This window comes from Oreochromis niloticus, unplaced genomic scaffold (assembly GCF_001858045.2).
Source record: "Oreochromis niloticus isolate F11D_XX unplaced genomic scaffold, O_niloticus_UMD_NMBU tig00008203_pilon, whole genome shotgun sequence".
NCBI classification, from domain to species: Eukaryota; Metazoa; Chordata; class Actinopteri; order Cichliformes; family Cichlidae; genus Oreochromis; species Oreochromis niloticus.
Window position 1 is genome coordinate 34,906 of NW_020329034.1, and position 13,238 is coordinate 48,143.

Here is a 13,238-nt window from a genome sequence, read left to right on the forward strand (position 1 = left end):
TTATGGTGTGATGATATATGTGCATTCCTGGATTATCCCTTTGTGTTACTCATTTCACTGTTTTTTCCTTTGCTACCTAGCCTGATCTGGCTCCCCAATGTGATGTTTGTGTATTTTATATACGGTCGGCAAGGTCTGTTATCTCAGTTGTGGGCAACTGCAACTGACAAATAAAGGCCATCTCATCTCATCTTATCTCATCATTATCTGTCCTCCAGGGTGTTAATTAGGTTAATTATGATAAGATATGGTTAATTATATGACAGTTGATTGGTATATTTGGAATAACGGGAGCTTGAAAAAAAAACCCCTTTTGTTAAATTCTAAGCTACCATTTGCTTTCTTTCTGCCAAATCTTCTGCGTCTGACGTCACCTACAGCATGAGTCACTTACCTTTCCCGTCACCAGTGAAGCTAGTTTTTTTTTACTTTTGTAATGGCGGCATTCTGGCTCTCTTTCACTCTTCTGTACCACCTTTAGGAGTCAATCCAGCAACAGGCAAATGCTAGCAAGACCAGGTACTTTTCTTTCAAAAAAGATGTTTAATGAAAATTTAAATTACGGCAAGACTCTGTCAAAAAACTGTGTTGCTTCTGGCTTATCCGACTCCCCCATTATGTAAGAACATAATTACAGTGTGCCAGAAGCCCAGAATATCAAAAAGTGCATCTATATTCTATACTTTTAACATAACAGTATTTGGCTATTAACTGGAAATTATACACTTATACACACAACAAAAATATATATTTCTCCAAAAACTAGCCTTTAATTGGCTCTTACATTGGTGGCTGTAAATAAACCCTTGAACTCTTATGTGAGTCCGCGCCTGAGTCCGTTATGTTTGACACGGAAAGAGTGGAAAACGCACACAATCACACACACACACACACACACACACACACACACAAGAAAACACAGGCTGGCAGTGGGTCAGAACGATGTGCAGCAGAGAAACGCTAAGACCACGGAAGGGTTATATGTTCTATGTCAAATCATCAACGATGAATATGGGGAAAACAAAAACAACCTTTATAAATATCTTGCTTTTCTTTTAGCTTGTTCTCCAGGTGTTGTTGAGAACTTTTGTGAATGTAAATGTTAATTGCTTTCATTTAATTATTTTTAATAGTTCTAAATTCAACCAAGTATAAAGTCCCTGCTCTTTATTAATATAAATCATGCAAGCTATGCATCAGCTGCACCCAAACACTCAACATGATTACATAAATTAAGTCATACAAACTTCATATTTGAAAAACAGCTCTACAAAGTCAAATAGCTTAAATTCATCATTCATTACTCAACATTTTCTTCCATATGAGATATTTCAGCTTATGAATTTCTTATTTCTTCTTTTAACTTAATTTGAGTCAAAGGAGCTACAACCTTACTGAAGTGTCCAATAAACCGTCTATAGAAATTGGCAAATCTTAGGAACCGTTGCAGCTCCTTCTGAGTCTGGGGCTTGGGCCATTCTATCACGGCCTTTTTCTGGGCCGGAGCTGCCCCTGCTCCACTATGATTCCAAGAAATGACACTTGTATGTGAAACTCACATTTCTCACCTTTGACGAAGAAATGGTTCACCAGGAGATTTTTCAGGATGACATGGTTCATGTGGTCAGAGAGATTCTTAGTGAAATTAAGAATATCATCCAGAGAGAGGAAAACAAAGTGGATAATGAAATCTCTCAGAATGTCATTTGCCAGTCCCTGGAATATGGCGGGAGCATTGGTGAATCTGTGAATTTGTGAATGACATGGCGAGATACTCGTCTGATACCTCAGATACGCAAACTGGTTTCCTTTGCATATCCTTACTAGGTGGTGGTTACACAGGTCCAGGTCCTGCAATAACTCAAAAGCGGAGGACAACAGCGTTAGTGGGTACTTGTTCTTCACCCTTCACCCGAGTGGGAACGTGGATGGCAGAATGATCTCTGCAGCTAGTGAGTCGGTGATGTAGCACTCCATTGCCTCCCTATCAGGTTTTGTAAGACTATGTAGCCAATTGGTGGGCAATGGAGTGCCAGGAAAGAAATCTATAGGCACAGGTATCTTCAGGGAAAACATAAAGGTCAGGCTTATCTGTAAACTCCGAAGGCTCAATAACAGAAACACTTTACAATAAAGAAGTCAGGTCTGATACAGTTATTGTCCAGGTAGCATTTGATACACATTGGCATGTGAGAGGTCATTGTATGTATACTTTTCAGTAAAAGGGTTTTTAATACAACACTGCTGGCACAGTGATCTGGGTTTTTCCCCCCTCCACATACATTTTACCAAGACTGTTGAATAGAAGTTCGTTCATATAGAAAAAAGATTCTATATGATCATAAGAAATGCCGCATTTCTGCTGTAGTCAACCTCAAAATCTTCTGTATTGTGCAAAAATCCAGATCCGCCCCTCATTGTTTTAGTAAAGTAAAATACAGCAAAAAATAAGAAAAATCAAAGATTCAGTGGCACTAAGTCCTGTTGTTCTTAAATGTATTTTCACCTGTTTAGCAGGATGGATGTTTCCTCGGTGCTGCAGCGGTCATGTCAATGGGGGATCCGGTGGTTTGTCTGTGAATTTCACATTCCCGTGATGCTAATGTATTTGTCACTTTTTACGGAATCATACTCAAAGTAATATCAGTAATTCCAAGTTTTAAACGCTGCATGGTCGTACTCTCTCCCGCACTCTATATTATCCATTGTTGATCTACACGTCTGTTGCTGCCACGGACATCACAGGCTCGTACGTTATTGTCATGAGACACTCTCACAAACAAAATTCCTGTTTAGTAACACAGTAACGCAAGTAACAGTAATCTAATTCCTTTTTTTGCAATAGTAATCCCTTACTTAACTTGTTACTTGAAAAAATTAATCAGATTACAGTAACGCGTTACTTTTAACACGTTACTGCCTATCTCTAGTTATTACTATATTTACAAGTCTTTTTTCAGTTTTAATTTTTAGGTTTTTGTTGTTTGCAAACAAAAACCTAAAAAGCCTTTACAACATTGGTGTAACACCAATATTGTATAGGCCCAGAATCGGTCTGGCAAAGACTCCATTCTGGCCCACTGGATGACTTTAGAAAATGTGAAAGGGGGCAAGGCATTCATATTACCCCAAAGTATTTAAGTAATAAATAAACATTTTTTTCAATTTTTGGCATTTTACTGGCTTAATTAGTGCAGTGAAGAGAGACAGGAAAGCAGGGGAAGAGAGAGAGAGCCAATGGTTGCCTGTTCATCCCAGTGATCTAAACCAGCTTCTATAAATAAACAATTTAATGAGAAAAAAACTTCATGTTCTTTCACCTACTATTTAATCTACTCTAAAAATGCCATTCCTTTAAAGAAAAAAAAAAGTTTTGTTTTGTTGTTGGTTTTTGGAAATAGCCTGGATAGAAAGGTGGCCAGTCTATAACAACACTAAAACAGTAACTTTCACATCTGCAGCCAATTTAAGATTTTAAGTCAAATCTGGGACTCTTCACTGAACTGAAGAAGTAAAATGTCTTCAAGGAACTTAAAGAAGTCCAGTTTTCCAAGCTCCTTAGATTGGTTTTGCGGATAATCACTAAACACTAAACACGATCGCAGACTTTAGAGGGAAAACCAGCACACCGCAGACCACGGCCTCTCTGTGTGAGGATCTAAACGTATTCTACGCTAGATTCGACACAGCGAACACCATGAGACCGGACAGTGTGCGCACCGCGGATGACGTCAGTGCGCACACTGTGTCTGAGGAGGATGTGCGGAAGTACTTCAGGAGAGTGAACCCACGCAAAGCTACTGGTCCGGACGGGATTCCCGGCCGCGTCCTCAAGTCATGCGCGGCTCAGCTGGCTGGAGTGTTTACACACATCTTCAACCTTTCCCTCTCTCTGTCTGTAGTCCCAGCCTGCTTCAAAATGGCCACCATCGTCCCTGTACCCAAATCCTCCACCATTTCCTCACTGAACGACTGGCGACCTGTAGCCCTGACCCCCATCGTGAGCAAATGCTTCGAGAAGCTGGTCAGGGACTTCATCTGCTCTGCACTACCCGACTCACTGGACCCTCTACAGTTCGCATACCGCCACAACAGGTCCACTGATGATGCCATAGCCCTGACACTCCATGCTGCCCTGTCACACCTGGAGAAGAGAGACACGTATGTGAGAATGCTGTTTGTAGATTACAGCTCAGCATTCAACACCATCGTTCCCTCGAAGCTGGACAGGAAACTGCAGGATCTAGGACTGAGCAGCTCCCTCTGCAGCTGGATCCTTAACTTCCTGTCTGACAGACGCCAAGTGGTCAGACTGGGCAGCACCACCTCATCCCCCATCACACTGAACACTGGTGCTCCACAGGGGTGTGTACTGAGCCCTCTCCTGTACTCACTCTACACCTACGACTGCACGGCCACTAGAAACTCCAACATCATTGTGAAGTTTGCGGACGACACTACAGTGGTGGGTCTTATCACCAACGGTGATGAGACGGCCTACAGGGAGGAGGTCAGCGCCCTGACCCACTGGTGTCAAGACAACCATCTCACCCTCAACGTCGCAAAGACAAAGGAGCTGATAGTGGACTTCCGGAGGTGCAGAGGAGTACACACCCCCATCACCATCAACGGCGCCGCTGTGGAGAGAGTGAGCAGCTTCCGCTTCCTTGGTGTACATCTGGCTGAGGATCTTACGTGGTCAGTACACATAGACAAAACAGTGAAGAAGGCACAGCAGCGCCTCTTCTTTCTCAGGAGACTGAAAAGATTCGGCATGAGCCCCCGCATCCTCAGGACCTTCTATCGCTGTGCCATTGAGAGCATCCTCACTGGATGCATCACCACCTGGTATGGCAACAGCACCGCCTACAACCGCAAAGCTCTCCAGAGAGTAGTGCGGTGTGCTGAATGGATAATTGGAGGTGAGCTTCCCTCCCTCCAAGACATCTACAGGAAGCGGTGCCTGAGGAAAGCGGGGAGGATCATCAAGGACTCCAGTCACCCCAGCCACAAACTGTTCAGACTACTTCCATCAGGAAGGAGGTTCTGCAGCATCCGGTCCCGAACCAGCAGACTGAGAGACAGCTTTTTCCACCAGGCCATCAGACTGCTGAACACGTCATAGACACCTCACCCTCACTACTGGAACTTCAACATTATGCACTCCATACTGTACATTAATGCCACTGTTTTGCACATACCAACCTCTGTATATTTTATATATCTTATTTTATTGTTTACTTTATTTCATTTGTAAAACATGTATATACACACTATATACACACTCACACACACACACACACGTAGAAAAACATATTTAGTACACACGTTCAGTAATGTATATACCTTTATATATTGTACATATATTTATTACTTTTTAGATTAGCCATTTTTATATTTTGCTTGTTTTACGTTATTGTATTTTTGCACAACTCTGTTGCTTGTGAAGCTCGCACACAAGAATTTCACTCACATGTACTGTACCAGTGTACCTGCACATGTGACGTGACAATAAAAGTGATTTGATTTGATTTGATTAATCACAAAATAACATTTTACAGTCAGGAAATCCCCCAAATCTTAATCCAGTCGAGATAGTCAATCCTATAATGCAAGTGAACAAACAAAGTCCCACAAACTGTGATCACCTTGGAGCTCTGATAAGGCAGGAACGGATGGCCATCAATCATCATTTGGCCACAGAGAATTTCAGAAGTTATGAAGAAGAATCATCACTGTACACACTGCATACATTTGATTTCTTTCCCAATTAAATTCTTTAATCTCATGAAATGCTTGTGATTGTTCTTCATTATACTGAAGCAGAAATCAAGTGAACATCATGCTGTATAAGAAAAATTCAAAAGGAACCAGTTAAATGAGTAAGTCATAAGATTTATCACCAGAATAACAGCAGCAGAAACGGATTTTAATAGTTTTGCTGCCCCCTCGAGGTAAAGTAGGAACTGATTTTCTTTTGTCCACTGTCCACTTTCTGCTGTGACACAACAAATTTCCCATGTGTGCGACTAACAAAGGTTATCTTAAGTTTGGAGGTCTGTAGTGATTGAGGAAAACTGGCGACCTCTAAGCATAAGCATCCGTTGACACCACTCTGTGTCCACTTCATGGCTGATTTACTGTCTTTCCCAATTTGTTATAATACCACTGATAGATGACTGTGGAATATTTAGTAGCAAGCAAATTTCACTAGTCTGCACATCTAGGTGCTTGATGTTATACACCTGTGGCCATGTAAATAATTGGAACACCTGGATTCAATGGTTTTTATGGGTTAATATGTTAAAAGTATTCACTTAATGTGTGACTGAGGATGGATGATTTCAAGAAATAAATGACAAACCTTTGTTAAGGTGGAGCAAATGGCAGCACAAACATGAGTACAAAGAAAAGTACTGGAAACACACAGGGAAGATAAGACAGGAGCACAGTATTACACTGTAATCAACACCAGCTGAGTGAGTGTTTAAATACACACAGGAGGTAATCAGGGAGATAGGAAACAGCAGGGTCACTGTAAACTTTACTATCCCCAAGGGGCAATTTGAGGCATAGCCAGGAGGTAACAAGCACACACCACCTAAAATCATATGGACAGACACAAGAAAAACCACAGCACAACACCACAGTCTCCCAATTAAAACATTAACAGCAGCAGTGACAAAGGAATACTAAGTCTGTTAGTCTCATATCGTGGCAATTTGTACCTCAAGTCACATAGAAGCAGATGATATTCACAGAGAAATAGAAGCCTCAAATTGTTAAGTGTTAAAAGTTTGTTTAAAGTTATGCCTGCCACTTTGCAACACATCCTGACAATACTCTGAAGTCTGTTGTTGCTTTTAATGTTAAGAAGGCCATAGTGAGTGATAAAAGTGGAGGTAAGAGGACAGCCATCATCAACATCATTAACTCTGACACATGAACAAAATGTTGTTTGGTTAATCTGATGCAATCCTCTGCAGCCAGTGCACCTTTAGCATAGGCTGAGTTGCTAAGTCAGTATTAGCCTTAAGGTGAAAATGCAAAAGCATAATAAATATCTGTGGGAATTCCCTCTGCAAATAAAATGGTCGTAGGGATATGATAAGAGCTTGATTTTGGGGATGACACTAATGATCACGGAGTTATACCACACTTTATTTACTTACATATAGACACCTCCATCAAGGAATCTAACTGTCAGGATAGTAGGGAGAGGGAGCCAATGCTGGCCCAGTCTTTTCAGGCTGTGATGAATACTGCCATGACTGCCCTATTTCCATGGCTTGGAATCCTGATTTAGGTGTGATATATGAAAGCACATGACATACCAGAGGATATATGGAATGTTAAATTCACTGGTAGTATTTCTCTGGTTACCTATCAATGATAAATCACTAATTTAAGCAAGGCAAAGTTTTACTAATATTACATGATAATAATAACTGTAAGCTGTAACACCTGCAAACTGTAACTTTATGGCAGTCTAAAATACCACTAAGTTGGACACCAAATCTACTCATAGCATTGTTTAAAAAGGAAGGCTATAAAGACAGTTCTCTCTCTCATACACACAGTTTTGTGCACAAATGACACGTAACTCTATAGGCTAATGTTATACAATTTTATATCTGACTGAATAAAATATGTCTTGTAATAATTTCCTGTGTTCAGCATTAGCACATTGCATTTGTACCAGATATTATTTAGTAAAGATGTGTCTCTAATCATGTTTTTAATTCCTCTTCCGGCCCTGCACCAGCGGCTGCAGCAGTAGGACTTGTGGTGGCAAAAAATATGTTCACATTATGTTTAATCAGAATCAGAATACATTAATAACCCTTAAGGAAATTAGGCTTGTAAGAATAGGCAGTATTCCTTAAGAAAAATGAAAAAAATCAGCGTCAGCAACAACTAAATCCCAAACAACAACAATAACACGATAGTTTTAGCTGTGATTAGGATGGTCTTTGAGTGCTTGAGCAGTCGAGTATGAATGGCTGTATTTACCTGCAGTAGGCATTTAGAGTCACTGCTGCTTCTTGCATGCATGAGAGCAGGAGGGAAAAGAAAAATACATAATTGATACTGATGTTACTGTTTAATTAGTCATAATCATGAACACAAATGATTTCAACTGTATCAGTTTGTAAGTAAAAAAATGAGTATTGACAGTATTGATACATTAGTTTATTTTGACAGCGCAGAACAACCTTTTGAGGTGGTTAGAAATCTCCTTCATTTTTAGTCCATATATAATTGGATTGAAAAGGGGAGGATACATTACGATTTGCAAAGCCAATATTGAATGTACAATCTTTGGAAAATTAGACTCCAGACCAGATATAATGATATCAAATGCACACAAACACAAATAGCTGATCAAAACTATCAAGTGGGGCAAACAGGTCTGTGCAGCTTTTCTCCTGACTTCTTTACAGCTTTGATAGGATATCACAAGTATCCTGGTGTAAGTGAAGAATATGAAAACTGCAGGGAGAATTGCAACATTAAATAGTACAACCATATCATATACAGTCTGTGCTTTTGAATGCACACATAGAAGCTTGTAAATTGTATTGTTGCAAAAAATTCCAGTGAAAGTAAAGTTACAGATTTTTTTATTGGCCATTAATACAGCTGCCACTGCAACCTGAGAAGAAGGCACAATCCAAGCTAAGGTTAAAAAAATGCTGATAGTGTTTTTTGTCATGATAATTGGATATTGCAGAGGTTTGCATATAGACACATATCTGTCATAGGCCATGGCAAACAAGAGTAAAAATTCTGAACCACCCAAGGAGTAAAACATAAAAAACTGAAAGAGACAGACGGAATAAAATACGATCTGTCTTTTAGATAAAAAGTCAATCAAAAGCTTTGGGTAAATAACAGTGCTTAACATAACAGAGTTCAATAGCAAAGCTGCAATAAAAATGTACATAGGCTCATGGAGACTTTTCTCAACCACAATGAGGAATACAATGGTGAAATTACAACAGAGCATGAGAATGTATACAGTAAACATGATCATAAAATAAAGATATCTGTATTTGTTCACATGGAAAAACCCATCAAGAGTTATGTATGATACATTTAATGCCAGCTCCATTAAAATGATGAACCAAAATTGTAATAAATAAAATGAGATATGACAGCAAGTGAGAGAAAACAGAAAGTGAACACCTACCTTGTCCTGATCGGCATATGAGTGGACTTAAGAAAGTGAATGGTTTGACTTCTACTTGGTCTCTGTTCAGAAAACTGCTTCACCCTCTATGGACTTCATCCCTAACTTCATCCCTAACTCTCCAGTACAGTCCTGTGTTAAACTGTTTTCTCAGTACTGCCCCCACTGTTTTTTTGACTATTAAAACATTTAAGGAATTTCTTGTTTCATTCCTGATCACAACCACATTTATTGTGAATCTTTAGATACAGTTCGTGTATGATCATCTAGCTCTCTATAAAGCCGCTCTTGTCTGATATTGCCCGAATTTTCATTTTGGAGCGCCTCAATACATTGCAGAGCACAAGTAAAAAATCTTTCAACATCTTCTTCATTGGTTCTCACCTCAAACAACAAAGAATGTATGTAAAAAATGACAAGGATCTGATGTAATTTCATTGTAGATGAGGTACTGTCAGACACAGTCTTTCCAGATTATACGGGCGGCTAGCATATCCAGGATGCCCCGACTTGTTGCAATAGGCTGCTACCCTACAACAATGTTTGGATAGTCACTGATGAAGGCAAAAGATTTTTCAATTATACCTCTAACAGACTGTTGTAGATGTCACCGCGGTGTTAGCTGTGCATTAATGTGTTATTCGTTTTTCCTCACCTTCCTGTGCAGCTAAAATGCCTTCCTGTTCAATTGAAATCTTGGTTTTCATTAGTGTGCTTGAGAGCGTTTCAGTAGTGTGTGTGAGAGATAAAATTTCAGTAGTGTGTGTGAGAGCATTTCAGTAATAATGTCCCTTACGGCACCTCATAAACTGCTACTACAACATGTTGAGCAGAAGCAAAGCTAAACCAAGGGAACTGCGGAGGACTATAAATATCTTGGAGTACACATAGACAATAAAATGGACGGGTTAAAAACACCTCTGCACTTTGAAGGAAAGGCCAGAGTCGTCTATATTTTCTGAGGCGATTGAGGTCCTTCAACATCTGTCGGACAATGCTCAGAATTTTTTATGAGTCGATTGTGGCCAGTGCTATCCTCTATGCTGTTGCATGCTGGTGCAGAAGGTTGAGGGTCGCAGATGCCAACAGATTAAATAAACTGATCCGCAAGGCCAGTTATGTTGTGGGGATGGAACTGGACTCCCTTAGGGTGGTGTCTGAAAGGCGGATGTTGACCAAGATAAAGACAATGCTGGATAATACCTCCCACCCATTCCAGGACGTGCTGGCTACTCACAGGAGCACGTTCAGTGAGCGACTGAGATTACCAAAAAGCACCAATGAACAACACAAGAAATCATTCCTGCTTGTGGCCATCCCCCTGTACAACTCCTCCATCTAATACACTGTAAACACTGCAATAGTTAAATCCTTTTTATATTTATTGTTAATTTTTGATATTTATAATTGAATGATTTGTATATATTAGTGCCATTTCTTAAATTTGTATAATCTGTAACTTATTGTATTGTTTAAATAGTTTAGTCTATTACTGTTACCGTCTTGGAGCAACCGTAACCCACATAATTTCCTTAGGGATTAATAAAATATTTCTGATTCTGATTCTGAAACCACTACATGTTGTGGATATAATGTACAGGCAAACGGAACATTGTTAACATTATTGTATCCCCAGAAAATAGTCTGCTGTGTTTTGAGAAATGTTTTTTTTTTCTACTTTTTCATTTTATTCAACTTCAGTTGTGTCCTCTTTGTAGCATTTTTTTTTTCTATTTGCCGGTGTTTTCTTAAGTTGTAGTCCATCTGACCTCTCTGGGCCACCATACATAAAGTGTTGTGACAAAGAGTATGGGCTGTGGTGGACAGCTTTGTTATGTTTAAGTTCAATCGGAAATTTCCTCACAACTAAATATTTTACTGTCAACTGTTAGTGGTATTACAACAAGTGATAGGCCACGTAAAATCACAGAGTGGGGTAAACGGATGCTGACGTGCATAGTGTGCAGAGGTTGCCAACTTTCTGCAGAGTTAATGACCTAAGATCTCCAAACTTGTGGTCTTCAGATTAGTTCAGGAATATATTCCATTAAACCGCATTCACGATTTATGATCACTGTTACTATTAAGCATTTATTTTTCTTTTCATTGTTATATCAATATCTGATTAATCCTTTAGTTATGTCTCTTAGGCTACACCTCCTGGAGCACTTCCAATGATGCACCAAGCATCTCTTCTCCACTTCTTTCATACCCAGTGTTTTCATATACCACTACTGCATCCCATTAACATTTGTCTTTGTGTGTGTTTTGCTATGTCTTTCTATGCTCTGGTATTTTCTATTTTCTCTTTCTCCTCACTCTCAACCAGCTGTAGCAGATGGCTGCCCCTCCCTGAGTGTGGGGCAGGGAGGTGATTTATTTTTGAGCTTCTGACAAAGCTCATGATATCTTATGTCAATGAGACCTCCCATCATCTCCAGAACCAAAAACTTTGTTTGGTTCTTTATCATCTGCAGGTTTCCAAGTATAGTCCTAAATGTTCCAGGCATAACTTGTCCTATATTTAGAATGCTTGCTTGGCATATACTGTTTGAAAGTATATGCTATAGTCTTCTCTTGTACAGAAAAAGGTGTGTGCATGTATGTGGATACGTGCATGCATGCTTACGTGTGCGTGTGTGTGTCCATCTGACAAAAGGGCATGTACGTGAACTCAGTTATTTATACTAACTCGTCTATTCCACATTCATTTCTAATGATAGGTCATTTCTGGCCAGGAAAACCAAGAGTGTGCAAATGTTAACCACCAATAAACCACCAAAACTTGTATGCAGACTAACTTTTACTATGATGGTTCCTTTTACAGGATGTTCCAGTTGCCTTTTTTACTCTCTTGATCAATGACTGCAGAAAACATTATGCCTTATAATGCACCATAAACCTGCTTCTTTTACCAGTGTGTTGCACAATAAATAAATTACTAATAAATTAGTAAATAAATGTATAATAACACTACATTATTTCATGCGTCTGAGCAACCTTTTAAGGTGTTTAGAAATTTCTTTCATTTTCAGTCCATATATGATTGGATTGCAGAGAGGATTATAAGTTATTATTTGGAGTGTCATTACAAAACGTGGAGTTTTGGGAAAATCAGATTCCAGTTTAACAATGACAACATCATAGGTAATAGGTAAAAACTAGCAGGTGAGGTAAACAGGTCTGAACAGCTTTTCTTCTGACATCTCCACAACTCTGAAAAGCAATTATGATTATCTTTGTGTATGTGAAAAGTATAAAAAGCATAGGCAAAAGTCCGAGATTCAACAGAACAATTACACCGTATATCGATAATTCGTTTGAAGTCACACAGAGAAGCTTGTTTAGTGAATTACTACAAAAATTTCCTTTCAAAGTAAAGCTACACAGTTTGCTATTAATATTTAGTGCAATTGGCACTACAACATAACAAGCAGGTACCAGCCAAGCAAAACACAGCAGTAAACTGACAGTAGTTGTTGTCATGATGGCTGGATATTGCAGGGGTTTACAAATAGACACGTATCTGTCATAGGCCATAGCTGACAATAGTAAGAACTCTGAAGAGCTTAAAAAGTAAAACATAAAAATCTGAAAAAGACAAGCTTGGTAAGATACGATCTGTTTATCAGATAAGAAGTCAACCAAGAGCTTTGGGTGGATATTAGTGCTGAAAAGAAGAGAGTTCAATAACAAAGCTGCAATAAAAATATACATTGGCCTCTCTGCACATTTTTGCTGCGATCAATTTTAAATTTGAGCTCTGCTTTGCCTTCTGCATAATACTCATGGACCTTTTTGAAATGTGTCAATCAAGACTTCCTTTACAGGAGTAACAGTTCTGCCAGTCCACAGTCTACAACCTCAAAACAGATGCAAGATCAGAATGTCTCCAGGTGCCTACAGTGCTCAATTGCAGAGACTTTTTTTATTCATATTGTGCTTTAAGAACTTTTCTGATTCAATTCAATTTTTCAATTCAATTTTATTTATATAGCGCCAAATCACAACAAAAGTCGCCTCAAGGCGCTTTATATTGTACAGT

The 13,238-nt window shown here is 39.2% G+C and overlaps 1 protein-coding gene across 1 annotated transcript; it reads right to left on the reverse strand.

Moving 5' to 3' along the window:
* Positions 1 to 8,188: 8,188 nt before the first annotated feature.
* Positions 8,189 to 9,628, reverse strand: LOC109200684 (olfactory receptor 6N2-like). Its single transcript, XM_019356264.2, has one exon. It carries the CDS (start codon positions 9,113 to 9,115, stop codon positions 8,189 to 8,191), a length of 927 nt encoding a protein of 308 aa, XP_019211809.1. The 5' UTR covers positions 9,116 to 9,628.
* Between the last annotated feature and the right edge of the window lie 3,610 nt (positions 9,629 to 13,238).